Genomic DNA, 15,129 nt, shown 5'->3' with positions numbered 1-15,129 from the left:
TGAACCCCTAAAAAAGTACAGCGATATTTCAATGTTATGTCACAGACGTTGGTCGTCGGTTTTACCTTTACCTACATCATTGGGTTTTGTACAGCCCAACTCGCGCAAATCATATTTAAACACGTATAGTGTTGACTCGATCCTGGGGCAAAAAGTACATCCTTTATAAGACATTTTAGTCTTGATTTTTTATAAGTCGCAAATTTGACCCTAAACACGTAGCTTTCCTAGCGAAATAGATACCCTTTTTTCATTATTTTATTGTTTTTGACACCCTTATTACTTTACGTACGTAACGTGCCCTATCTTGAAAAAGACATCCTTTTTACGTGTTTTTTTGGTCGCGCATGGTATCCACTCGTCAATATAAGTGGCCCCCCCCCAGGGCGCGATTCTAGTAAAAGAAGATATACGCAACGAACACAGACTTTACACATGCAACATATACACAGATATTCATTAAAAAATCTGACTAAAAATGGTGGAAAAATAATGAATTTTGGGCATTTCATGTGACAGCCTCAAAATGCAGCCTTTCTCATCGAAATCCTTGAATTGTGTGCAAAGTGAATGGGTGCGCAGGTAGGGGGTACCTTCTTTTCAATCTGAAAATGCTTGCCCGGGGTTTTTTCCAAGAAAATCCTATATTTCTTTCAAATTTTTATGAGATTTTTGGTACACTTTAATACTCATAATAATATAAGGAACATTATTTACTGAAAGATTTTGTGAAATAGATTGGTTCTCTTCAGTTGTTTCAGTAAGGTTTACAGGAGTCAAATCTACAAATCTACAAATCTAGACAATGTGTTTAAAAAACAAAGACAAGTTAACGATTAGTACAGAAAAGTGATGCATACTTGCATACAAAATGTACAGGAGGTTAATCATGGTTTTTAATAGGGGCATTTGATTCCTTCTCTTCTCCCTTTCCTCCCCTATTTTATCCTACTTTGGGGAATTTTAAGGGGTTCAATTGAACACTCCGAACCCCCCCCCCCCTACCCCTGCTACGAGCTACACCCATACATGTATCATTGTATTTATCAGTGATACAGGTTCACTGTAAAGATAATGTATAATAGGCTTGTATTGTATGTAGAATACATGTACAATGTAATGCTGTAAGCTCTGGGTAATACATGTACATACATGTAAGTATGTCCCCAACCCCTTTCCACTCATGATGTTATCTACTAGAATACATGTACATGTAGATGCATATCATTCCCCAAGGCACGCAAACACATTACCCAAGTGTTGTCAATGTCAGTCATTAATATGCTTTTCACACTGCATTTCCTTAACCCCATACTATCCTTAACCCCGGACTATCCTTAACCCCATACTATCTTTTTTTTTATTCACACTGTCTTTCTTAACCCCATACTATTTGCTTAGCCGGCGTTAAAGCCTTAACCCCGGACTATCACACAGCTCATGAATATTGATGATTTTACCATACAGAGCGCGATTAACGTGCAATTTCCACTTCTGTGATTGGCTAATGCTTAGCCCCACTTTCCCTTTTAATAGCCCTGTTTCGTTTCACACTGCATCTCTTAGCACCGCAACTGTGGTGCTAGCATCACAATAAGCCGGCTAACCCTGCTCTTCTGCAGGGCCAGATAGTACCATACTATTTGCCGTGCTAGCCAACTTTGCTAAAACGTAGTGTGAAAACAACCCCAGGAAATTGGTGGGGCTAAGACCCTCCCTTAGCCCCACCAATATCCCGGGGTTAAGGAAAAAAAGTGCAGTGTGAAAAGCATATAGCTCTCTGTGCCACACAACCTGTCATATCATGTGGCATGGTGTGTTTTGTCATTAGAATCATCATAACTGTAATCAGGTTTATTACCACCATCTTCATGTACATGTCAAGTGGGTATGCAGGGAAATAATGAAGCAGAATAAGATGAATTCACCTCCGCCCGATCATCACTATCATCCGAACTTGCTCACTCCTAAAAATACCTGGTAATGATTTCACACTTTCAGTTTCACGCCAGCCTCGACCTGATCGAATATGCAAGTCATGATGAGCCAGAAACAATACTCGCATTTAATATGAGACAACGATTATCTAGTTGCCTATTAAATGGCGCACTATGTATTACGCAGGCTGTAGCTCCAGCTGCTAAAGGCGCTTGGTGCATTCAAGGAATTAATCCTGCCAGGTACCGGTACCAATACACCTCACCTGGGTTGATAGGGACAGTGATTTTCCGCGATCGCGGAAAATGGACGGAATTCACGGAATCGGCCATTTGAAATGGAAAGTGGCTTTTCAAACGGAAAATCACAGAAAACTTGTTTTTTCTCAAAATGCACATAATATCAAGTTCAACAGAAATTAATCCCAAATCCTCAACAAAATACGAATATCAACTGAAAAAACACGATCTCACTTTGCAACAACAATCATGACAATCAACACATCGTAACTACACTCGAGCCCCTCCATCACTCGATCGTACCTAAATTAGTTAGGCAGAATACGGCCGTGTGTTGCTGCCCTCTGCGTTCGGTCATAATACAATGATCACGGTGATTCAACAAATCCAAAATGGCGGATAGGCGGAAGTTGTAGACTGCTCAAAACGATGTCCGAAAAGTCCCCAAATCAGCAATAAAATCCCATGTAACCATAAAATAATGCTAATAATATAAAAGGTGAGGATGTATTAATGTTGATTATGTTTCTCTAAATAGTTTTTTAGCTCGAATCTCTTCGATTAAAATGGATTTTAAAGCGATGTTAGTACATTGGTAGATGCAAATTTTGACCAGCGCTAGCATTTTGACATCGCGCTACTCATTGCGTATTGGTTTCTATGTAAACGGAATTGTCACTTTTTCATGTACACAAAGTCTATGGGGAAACGGAATTTCCGTTTTCAGACATGCTGAAACGGAATTTGAGATTTTCTGAAACGGAAAAGGCAATTTTTTTAAACGGAAAATCACTGTCCCTAGGTTGAGTGCAGAACAATGTACAATGTGGGTAAATTTCTTGATGAAGGAAAACATGCCATGGCTGGGATTCAAAACCACGTCCCTCTGATTGAAAGACAAGAGTCGTAACAACAAGACCACGACACCCCCAAAGAATTTCCACACAAAGCATGCATAGTCTTCTCGCCAAAACTAACAATTCTTGCGAAAAATCCTTACTTGTATAAATCCTTGTGCAAGTACATGAACATGTACAGTACAAACATTTTTTTTTGTGTTTTCTAATGGGAATATTTACAATCACTTTGCTTTGAGATGTGAAAACTACCAAGTATTTTTGTAATCAGGCTTGTGTGAAAGCACCTGAAAAAAAGTGAATAGTGAAGTGAGTTCAACAAGGCTAATCTTCATCCACACTTATTTAATGAGCAATAGTTATAAGGATGTAACATGGATAAATTTTGCCAGAACTTCCAGGGTATTCGTGTAGATTTTACCCTTGATCTCCCCATAATTTCACCAGTGACACTTTCATAATTTCACCAGTGACACTTTCAGAAGGCCCTTCTGAAAGTGTCACTGGTGAAATTATGGGGAGATCAAGGGTAAAATCTACACGAATACCCTGGAAGTTATGGAAACATCGCAGGTCATTTGGGTGGGACCAACGTATTCTACCACAAGTAATACCCATACAACGATACATCATACCCACACGGTAATTGTGATTTTGTCAAGTGCTATAAAATGTAATAACAGCAGAAAAAGAGCCTAACTAGAGGAAGCTCACTCACTAGATCATAAAAAGTCATTCTCAGCTGGGTGTTACCCACATCGGCCACATGAAAAATGAGAAAGGGGTATTAATCATATATACACTGTCACATTCACCTGTTACACTTATTGATATTACAAAGACATTATTAAATTTCCTAAATCAATTTTCAGTACAAATCAGCGGCCACACTATACTACACTTGACTGAGTAAATAAAATATATCTTACAAAGTCATTTTTGTATAACTTCCCCTTTTTCCTAAATTGTTTGATATCAAACATTTATTTAATGTGAAAGATGTTTCATACATTTGCAATGGGATATGTACAATTTGCTAATATGAAATATATGTTCATGAATTGTTACAAGGTGATTTTCAAATGAAATATATTATAAATTGAAATTAAATTATACAACTCATACAAAGATTCTTGTAATTTGATTGGTTGAAAGCCATTTAATATTTGATCCATTTTGTGCTGCATGCAAATTTTATTTCTCCATTGCACGGCGACCGTGCATTATTTATTTTTCTATTGCACGGTTGAGCTCTCTCCCTCAGTGTGTACCACTCAACATGTGTGTACGTACATTTTGTATGTGTGTGTGTTTGCGCACGTCAAAGTAAGCGCATCAACAAGGTTGACTGTGCGCACTCAGATTCATGAATCATTAAAGTGGGTCACAAAAGAATAAAAACAATTTACTGCTTTCATACACGGGGAAAATAATATTTTCAGAGAAAATGAAATATCGACAAAAATGTCTTAATTCTGTCTGCTTTTGTTATTTTTTTTTCTTCTCTATTGTGAAATAACAAAATCTAGAAAATTTGTTGTATAAATCAAATGATGCATTTCTTCATTCGTCCATTGTGCCACCTATCCACTCTCGTTGAGGCTGTGTTCAACCCATTGCACTCAGCCTAATGGCTTCGTGCAATGGATTGAACAGAACGTCTTCCCACGTGAGGATAGATCGCTATACTAATCAATTACATAATAATAGATCTGAATATTGAAGTTGAACTTACTGATCCTAGAACTGTTCTGAAGCATATTTCACAGTACTCTGTTACAGCAACCGATGACCTTGTGTTCACCTGCATTGAAAAACAGCAAAGACCATTTAGACAAAATAAAATTTTGGCAAATCGAAAGTGGTGACAGACAGGTGTAGATAAATTATAATAATAATAATACCAACATGCTTATATAGCACATATCACTGCCAAATTATGCGTTCCTATGCGATCAATTGAATATATTACCCTGGCATTAGACACCGCAGCCTTTTACAGCACGGTGGCATTTCAAGGAATAAATTCATGCCAGGTACCCATTTACCTCACCTGGGTTGAGTGCAGCATAATGGATGGATCGATGGATGGATCGAAAAAGATTATAAAAAATAAGAGTTAGGTGGGTTTTTTAAAGGAGAGTAACTTTTTTGTTCAGATAGAAAGATTGATAGATAGATGGATAAATACTTAATACATTTATACTCAAGTCTCTTTGAGTCTCATTTGTTCCGGCACAACTTCATTACAAATTTAAGCTATAGAGGCAGTTTACGCATAGGCACATGTTAACACAGTATTTACGAATAGTTCACACACTGTCACATCATTCAATTCACCATCAAATCGAACTCAGTGAATTGCTGTTAATTAAAGCCAGACTGCGCATGCGTGTGACTTTTAGGCGAGCAATTCTGATATTTGAGGGTAGTATGTGTAACCTTTTTGTGAGCTACTTGTGAACTATTGACCTTTAATGACCTTTGTCATGTGACCTGAAACGTGCATAGGATATTCAGGGATACATGGTTACTCTTATGTCCAAGTTTCAAGAACTAGATCCATAAACTTTTACAGTTAATTCCACAAATACCCCCAACATTATCAAAGTTCATTGACCCTAAATGACATTTGACCTTGTTCATGTGACTTGAAACTCGCACAGGATGTTCAGGGATACGTAATTGCTCTTATGTTTTACTTTCATGAAGTAGATCCATAATTATTTTCAAGTTATGACGACAATCCCACAAATTCCCCCAACATTGCCAAAGTTCATTGACCATAAGTGACCTTTGACCTTGGTAATGTGACCTGAAACTCAGGCAGGATCTTTAGTGATACACTATTACCCTTATGTCTATGTTTCATGAACTAGGTCCATATACTTTCTAAGTTATGATGACTTTTCAAAAATCCTCCAACATGGTCAAAGTTCATTGACCCTAAATTACCTTTGACCTTGGTCATGTGACCTGAAAGTCAAGCTGAATGTTTAGTAATACTTGATTACCCATATGTCCAAGTTTCATGAACTAGGTCCATATACTTTCTAAGCTATGATGACTTTTCAAAAAACTTAACCTTGGTTAAGATTTCAATGTTGACGACGACGCCGCCATCGCCGCTGTTGGAAAAGCAGCGCAGTCTCGCTCTGCTAATAATGCAGGCGAGACAAAAACAGCAATATGCAGCAAAAAGAAGCTTTCTACACAACAAAATATTCCGTTGCATTCACACCTTTGCCTACAAGCTCATCGGAGCTCGTACAAAGTTGCACGCAGTAAAGTGAGGTGATGCAAGCTACTAAGGTATAAAATTGAGCACTAAAATTGCACTAATGCTTGCAAGCGCAAGCCGCTCGCTGTTGCCCATTGATGCTCATACTCGTGCGTCCTTGCTCGTCCATGCATGTCATTGCTCGCATTTGCTCATCACCACTCGTCTTTGCTCGTACATGTATGCATTTTTATGATGTCCAGTTGTGGACGTTTTGTGTTGCGTTTGACGCAAGCCCAAAACGCATAGGTGTGAGCTAGGCTAAAGATGTTATTGCATACTTGATCAATGTACCTTTGGTTGTTTAGCGTGTGTTTTCCTATATGGACTGATTACGTGTGCTTCTGTAAATACTGCATCAGGGTCCCCTCCATAAAGCCTCTCCATTAGTTTCTCCTTGTCCCATTTGAAGTGGTTCAGTAGTATCCTTGTTACAGTAGCTGGAATCTGAAAAAAAAATGGAAATGTGCAGGTGAATAAGAATGCTAGGAAACTAAGGGTTGGTTTTAGGGAGATTTGAAGGGGACACATTACAGCTGCTCTTCATGAGTAAACCTATACATTTGCTGAAGGTTGAAAATTAGATACTACTACATGTATATACGGGAAATGATAAACATGTGGTTTTAATTTAACAGATCATTGGTCTGTTTGAAGAAGTACATGTACAGATTTAAAGCAGATTTTCATTGCCAATTATTTTTATGATTTAAATGTTATTACATCAAAAAGGAAAAGGAACTAAAAAAAAACCTACTTGAAAACATTCATGTACATGTAGCATGATTACTTTGAAACATTAAAAGAATCTCTCCCAAGTTTCCTTTCGATTAAAAGCAAATTACAAATGTTAAATCTTAGTTTTGCTCCTCAACCACTTAGTTATGTTTTGTCTTCGGCTGATCTCGTATATTAATAGTTTTGATCCTACATAGCCACACACAAGCTGTGTTAGCAATATGTTAAACACCAGGTAAGCATTTCATAATTTATAACGCTGCTCGTAAGTTACGAGCGACTTTACGAACGACTTTACGAACGACTGGTAATCCTTTCTCAGGCACTATACTAAATCAACATCAACAACAATTTTGGTGTATACATGTAGTGCATGTATGTAATAGTTTGTAAAGTCACTCATGACTTACATAAAACACCCACCTGGGGGCGTTTCATAAAGCTGTTCGTAAGTTAAGAGTGACTTTAAGAACAACTGGTGATCCTTTCTTGTGGTAAATGATATGTTCATTGCTGATTACTTAGCGCGTAAGAAATGTTCACCAGTTGTTCTTAAAGTCGGTCTTAACTTACGAACAGCTTTATGAAACACCCACCAGGTATGTGCAAAGTTTACATGTGTTGTCATCCCCCCTTTTAATACTTCATTTATCAATTTTATCTGTCTGACTAATCTATTGCCTTGCTTCATGTCAAGATCCTCCATGCAACGATTCTGGCTGAATCATTAATTTGTCAACAATATATTTCATTTGTAAATTGCCTTTTAATAAATGGCATTGCATACATGTATATACCAGTAATGTGGCATGTTCTGAATTTCAAGATGTAACAGAAACCACACTATCATCAAACAGGCTTTTAAATTCAAGTGTGATTTCTTTTATTGATAATGAACACTCTGAATAAGAAGACAGATAAAGGGTACGAATATACACCTGTACATGTAATTGTTCTCTCAACACAGACTACTGTTTACCTGACTGTTCCACTGCCTAAGAATGGAATGAATCATTGTTTGGGTGCAGTGCATGTCCTAATCTGGTATAAATACCACTTCCTTATTTGGTCATATCCTTATTTTGGGTAACCAGTTAACCACCACCATGGTCATATCATATCCATTGTTAACATGGAAAATATCAAACTATTTTATATGGTTATCAAAAAAAAAAAAACACCAAGTCCAAAAAAATTATGCAATGCTATTATGAGATTTAGAAAAAAATTGCAATTTTTTTATGAAATCACTCTGCAATGACATACAAACTAGACCTAAATGGGAAGTGCATAGAACCAGCATTCAAAGACATTAAGTGTTCACTTGAACTTCCAAGTTATGACTAATTTTTGACATGCCACGCAAGTGCTTTCAACCCCAAGTTGCCAAATCTACCTTTTTTCCATACAAAGGTATGATTGTCATTACCGATATGCCTACCACTACTGTAACTATTTAAAGGAAACCAAAATACAAGGTGAGAATCCAGAGCAGAAAGAATAAAATGAGAAGAGCAATCTAAAACTTGTTTCATAAAAATCGGTTATAGGAACTTATAGAATATTAAAGCAAAATTATGTAAGTTTAAATATCCTTGTTTAAAGTTGTTTTACATTTTATGGGGATCATCATTCCTCAAATTGGCAAACATGCTTCAAAATGCCTGATGTTGTGGACAACTCTCCATTTGTGTTGTACACAAATTTTCAGATTTTCCCCTTTATTTTACACTGTACATATTTCACATTATCTCCTCCTGACATTGACATGATATCAAATGATGTGTGTGATGATATATCAACCAAACAAATAAAATCACTCTCATATTTTTGAGGAAATGGAATTTGGGGAATTTATATCACACAGCATTTAAAAGGAGCTGCTCATCTGTACCATCACAACGTCGAAATTCTTTGATCAAATTTTCACCAATATTTTTCTCAAATTTTTGTTTAAAATTCAAACCAACTTATTGTCAGGGTGAACTTCCCCTTTAAGTAAGAATACAAACATTACCGAGAGAGGGTGCAAGATGCCAAATTTTAATTTCAATGTCTGAAACAGCAGACGATATGCACCGACGACAAATTTCACGTGGCTGGGATAAATTGTCAGTCGTTCTGTTAGGTATAATTTCTACCTCATTATTTTGACAAAATTACGAAACTCAGGGAATTATTTATCTATATAAAAATATAGTAACACCTCGTACTATTTTTAAATTACGATAAAATCTTTTTTGAAGCAAAAAGTTGAGGTAAATTAAAATTAGATTAGGCATGCAAGTTGAATTGTCCGACTCATCATAGGCGTAATTCCCCTAATTTACATGTACCTCCATCCACGTCACCAGAGCTAGAAACTTCATCAATTTGCTCTTCACCTTCAAAATCATCAATTTGAAAATCCAAAATCTAGATAAACTTCTGGGTTTTCTTTCATGTCGTGATCGAAGTATTCAGTGACAGTGTGGAGAAAAGGTACCCTCGCAACAGGTTTTGCATGCAAGTGGAGCTTGACGTGGGAGAGCCAATCACGTCTCTCGTACACTCATACACGTCATCAAATTCGAGTCAATTCAGAGACCGATGGGAGGCGTATTTCGGAGAGGCATTTTAGCGCTTTTTAATTGGCGATTTCCACCTTATGTATTACTTTCGTTATTTTTGAATGACCAAATGATAATCCCCACATCATGACCTTTCCACTGATATATAATAAGGCCATATTCATAATCAATATATTTCTCCTTTAAGTGCAGGAGGAGCAAGGCTTTTTACAAAATCGTTTCTGTCAAGGTTCTGGAAACTTTCAAGCATAACTAAATGTTCATGAAGCCTACATTGTAAAATGAACTTGGAATCAATTAGACAAGTATCAAGACCCTGGCAAGGTCATTGGTTAAATTTCCATGTACTGAACGTGATGAGCTGTGCTTGTTTTTATTCCCAACCAGATGTCACCAACAATAAAAAATGCCATGAATTCTTGATGAACTTGGTTGCTGGATTAGGTTCCATAATTCCAAGTAGTACTGTACATGTACGTCTGACAAGTAACAAGCAAATAGATATCAAGGAACACATTCAATCATGAGAATGGTGGTGAGTTTATACATCACAGACAGAGACATTCAGCCTTTTCAGGCCAACTCGCTATAAGTTACCGGTATAACCTTTTCCAAAATTACCTTCACAACATTGTTGACTTCACGTATTGTATCAACCATTAATTGCACAATATCGTCCGGAGTTAACACTTGATACTGGAAATCATCGACATCTTCTCTATCTCTACTGTATGAACCATCATCTTCCTCCATCTCAAAATGGTCTCCAAAGTCACTGGATCCTGCATCATCATCGTCATAACCAAGCTCATCTTCCTCTCCCATCATGAATCCTTCATCCTCCTCCATCTTTACTTTTATAGAATGCTTACTTTTCTTTAACAAGTTGAAATTGCACTAGTATTAAACAGGCAACACTTTCTCAAGATCAATCACTAGATTTCAGTGATGCTCAAATTCAAGACTACCAAATGGGCTGATCTTGTTTTGTAATTTGTTTTTTTTTTTGGGGGGGGGGATTTTTCACTCACACACACAAAAAAAAAATGATTTAACAAGTTAACAAGTAGGCCTACAAGTTAGGGCCTAGTATTCTCGACCGAGATGAGCTGAGATCTAGATCACTGTTTCGGCCTAATCATTGGCATGGTCATGGAAATTGGATTCACGTCAGACAAAAACAAATCATTCTCTAATGACATTGCTGCATATGCTCAGTCAAACTCCAAATCCAATCCGATCCAAATTGCACTGCAGCAGTGCAGGTGCGCGGTGCAGCAATGCCCAGCCGAAAACTCAGGTCTGCTCCTGTGGCTGTGTAATGTCCTGAACTCAAGCTTTATGCTGTTCAAAGTCGTCATCTGAATACATTTTCCATGAAGTCTGAACCACAATATTCCTCTTTAGCTAAAAGATGTTTTTTCTAATTAATTGGCCTGGATCTGGGAGATATTTGTCCGCTGGAAGAGTGTAATGGGCACAGAACAACGAAGGCATAATAATACACAAAACGTATGCAGTTAGTGTTTTTGTGTATGCGATCATATCTTGCAATTGCAATAGTCTGGAAATCGGAGATTCAGGCTCTCTCTCACCTCAGGAGATATATTTTTTCAACAAAAATGTATTTTGATTAGTAATTTACCAATTTCATTCAAAAAAAATATTTCTAACTTAAATTTTATTTGTTCTTGGTAAAAAAAGAGAATAAAAAATTATTGACAACAAAATAATAAAACTACTAGCAAAATATCAAATTGATTGACGTGACGAAATGACCCGAGCAAATAATAATAATAGGTAAGTTTCTAACTTTGACCCAATGACGGTATGATAATGGTGCCTGTCATGTATTTTCCTTATATGGAAGTTTAAGAATTGGTGACACTATTTCTGTTCAATCAATAATGCCATTTATTCCAAAGCTGGACGTAAAGGGCAAGTAGAGGGTGGAACAATGTAGTCCTGATTAATGAAATTTGATAACATTTTTCCTTTACTTTAGGTAGCTCTAGGAAGTTAGGTCTATATCATTAGCCTAAATAATATATGAGGGCGAAAATCAAGCTGCATGCCGGGCTGCATGCAAGCTTAAACATTTCCATACAGGCATGACTCAAAAAGGGAAAAATTTAAGGATTGTTTGTAGGAATTTATGAACAGGTCAGGATACATGTCTCCCTATACAAATAGTATGAACCGTATGAACACGAAGCGCAAGCTTAAATTGTATACATCCAGCTCTAAAAATGGGACATTATGAGCACTTTTTTTGTTTATAACTTCTCAAATTTAAATATAGTGTGGTGTAAAGAATAAATTTTTTGAATTTTTTGTTATCATGTCCTAATATGCTTTTTTGGTTCTGTTTGTTTCTTTGAATGTGGGCCTGATGAAGGCCGATAAAAAGGGACGGACGAGCGAAAACTTCCATATACATACATACATACATATTTATTTATTTATTTATTTATTTATTTTGTTTTATTTATTTTATACTGCAGGGTAGGCCTGTTCAGTTCTTAAAACTGCTTTACAAAGGCGCCCTGCAGTTTAAAATACATGTCAAGATAACTATGAACATATAAATATATATATATATATATATATATGTACTTAAAAAAATCTGAATTGGTAGTTAACACTTATTGTATATAATTAGAATTTAGTATTTGTAATTATTTCTCAATTTTTTTTCAGTAAATTTAACTTGTCTTTTAATTTACTTGATTTATTTGGGTTCAATATACATTTTCAAAAATGCACTTATTGTTAGCTTGCTTCGATTAAGTAAAATTAGGCAAAGATTATTGTTATTTATAAAATCATATTGAATGTACTTATATTTGTCAATAAACGCCTTATTCAAATACTTGAATATTCATTAAGAGTAAGTAACTTAAAATTTTTAAATAACTGTCATATCTACATGTATTTGTATTTGAAATTGTTTTGGATTATGGTTTGCAAAATATTTAATTCTTTTTTTATCAAAGAAAGAGCAACATTAAAAGTCACTTATCAGAAAATTTCAGATTTCATTTTAGGTTTTCAGAAAATGTTAAAGTTATTCTCACTGTTTTATTTCTTAGGATGAACCGGTCGCGTATACCTATCATGTACAGGTAAGTGACAATGCATGAAGTCTAATATTTGGATAATGAAAATGATGCCACTGAAAGAGTGACGATGGGGGAGCGGACTTTCGAATCACGAAAGTTCACTTCCCCATTTTTTAAAAATATTTCAGTGATTGTTTTACTTAATTGAATTAACTTGTTGTAACTTAATTTACTTGAGTAAAATGGATGCAAAGAAAATAAGCAATTTTACTTAAAACTGATAAGCTTATATTAAAATACTTGAAAAAAGTAAGGCAATTTTTGGCCTCAATTTTACTGAGTAATTTCAAATAAATTTGTTGCATTGTATATATATATATATAAATATATTTATCTATTTATTTACATATATATATATATATATATAAACAAGCAATGAATTTATCCGATAATAAGTCCGATATAACTGAAATCAGGTCTATAACAGTGATATTATTGGAGATCCTGAAAATATAGCTCATATTTTTAATGATTATTTTTCATCTCAAGGAATTAACCTAGCTAGAGACATCCCCCTTCAACAAAACATTTTCATGATTATCTAGGTACACCAAATTCTAGTTCAATATTTTTCACTCCCGTAGTCAAAAAAGATATTACTGATATTGTATCTAAATTGAATGATAAAAAAAGTCCTGGTTATGATGATGTCAATAACTTCATTTTAAAAGGTATAATATCTGAAATTGTCGATCCTTTGACATATATCTATAACCTTTCTCTAACCTCTGGTCAAGTCCCTGATCACATGAAAATTGCCACGGTCATTCCATTGTACAAAAAGGGTGACAAGTTAAGTATCAGTCACTATCGCCCAGTTTCTTTATTATCATCCTTGTCCAAAATTTTAGAAAAAAGTGGTTTATAGCAAAACAATTGATTTTTTTAATATCACAATACTTTTTCTAACTTTCAGATTGGATTTAGAGAAAAACATAACACAGAACATGCATTATTGAATTTCGTTGATAAAGTGGCCCACGCTTTTGATAATTGCTCACATCTAGTCGGCATTGCTCTGGACTTCTCCAAGGCCTTCGACACCATTAACCATAATATCTAATCACATAAACTTTCTCATTATGGGTTGCGCGGGAGGCCTTGGAGTGGTTCAGAAGCTACTTGTCCGATAGACGTCAATTTGTATCTTTCAATGGTCATGCATCCAACACGCAATATATTAATTGTGGAATCCCGCAAGGCAGTTTGTTAGGCCCTTTATTATTTATCATTTATATTAATGACTTTTGTAAATCATCTGCTGATGTTCGTTCGTTCATACTCTTTGCAAACGATTCTAATATATTTTATTCCCATAAAAATCCATATACCTTAGTAAATACTGTTAATAATGAACTTTTAAAAGTCACACAATGGATAAGATCCAACAAATTGTCTTTTAATCTATACTCAAAACTAAATATATGCTATTTAGCAATTTCATTGATACACTTCCCATGGACATTGTTTTAAATGACACTAATTTAAAAAGTGTCACATTCATTGAATTTCTCGGTGTTACCGTTGATAATAAGTTTTCCTGGAAATACCACATAGATTGTAAATGTAAAATTATTTCGCGAAATATTGGCATTATCAATAAATTGAAATATTATTTTTCGTCTTCATCACTTTTAATGATATTCTTCTTTGATCTTACCTTACTTGAATTATGGGAAACTTGCCTGGGGCAGCACCCATCAAACCATTTTAGATAGACTGTTTTACTACAATAGAAGTCCCTTCGTATTATTCATAATTCAGCTTTTCGTTCACACAATGACCCATTATTTTTCATAGCAAATTGCTGAAGATAAGCGACCTATACTTTTTCCATTTAGGACAAGTTTTGCTTCAAGAAGGACATCGGGATTAAAAAAAAATCAAATCAAATGAACTATGGAAGGACGTTTGTCACAGATATCCATAGTTAGCAATTGCATTTTTCCAATAACGTAAAAAAGAGCTAATCACATTCCACATGTTCATTCAAGCGTGAATGTTTAATTAAAGGGATGGTCCGGGCTGAAAGTATTTATATCTTAATACATAAAGTAAAATTCACTGAGCAAAATGACGAAAATTTCATCAAAATCGGATAACAAATAACAAAGTTATTGAATTTTAAAGTTTAGCAATATTTTGTGAAAACAGTCGTCATGAATATTCATTAGGTGGGCTGATGATGTCACATCTTCACTTATTCTTTTGTATTTTATTATATGAAATTAGGTTTATTCAATTTTTTCCTCCGAGAACTAAAAAAATTGGATTGACAATTGATTTAGTGCATTATATATTTATTGCTGCATTTTATGTAATAACATAAGAAAACGGAAAGTGGAGATGTGACATCATCAGCCCACCTAATGAATATTCATGACG

At 35.3% G+C, this 15,129-nt stretch overlaps 1 protein-coding gene across 1 annotated transcript in view; it reads right to left on the bottom strand.

Moving 5' to 3' along the window:
• The window catches only part of LOC129262455 (E3 ubiquitin-protein ligase arih1-like), a 39,504-nt gene extending 28,321 nt beyond the window's left edge, over positions 1 to 11,183 (bottom strand). The window contains exons 1-3 of the mRNA XM_064099775.1: positions 10,244 to 11,183; positions 6,609 to 6,761; positions 4,770 to 4,838 (exon numbers count right to left, since the gene is read on the bottom strand). Of these exons, the coding sequence (XP_063955845.1) occupies positions 4,770 to 4,838; positions 6,609 to 6,761; positions 10,244 to 10,471 (450 nt within the window). The 5' untranslated portion in view covers positions 10,472 to 11,183. The remainder of the gene's footprint in view (positions 1 to 4,769; positions 4,839 to 6,608; positions 6,762 to 10,243) is intronic.
• Between the last annotated feature and the right edge of the window lie 3,946 nt (positions 11,184 to 15,129).

The sequence above is a fragment of the Lytechinus pictus genome, chromosome 5 (assembly GCF_037042905.1).
Source record: "Lytechinus pictus isolate F3 Inbred chromosome 5, Lp3.0, whole genome shotgun sequence".
Classification (NCBI taxonomy): domain Eukaryota; kingdom Metazoa; phylum Echinodermata; class Echinoidea; order Temnopleuroida; family Toxopneustidae; genus Lytechinus; species Lytechinus pictus.
The sequence above is the reverse complement of the archived record's forward strand: the minus strand, read 5'-3'. Positions and strand labels throughout refer to the sequence as shown.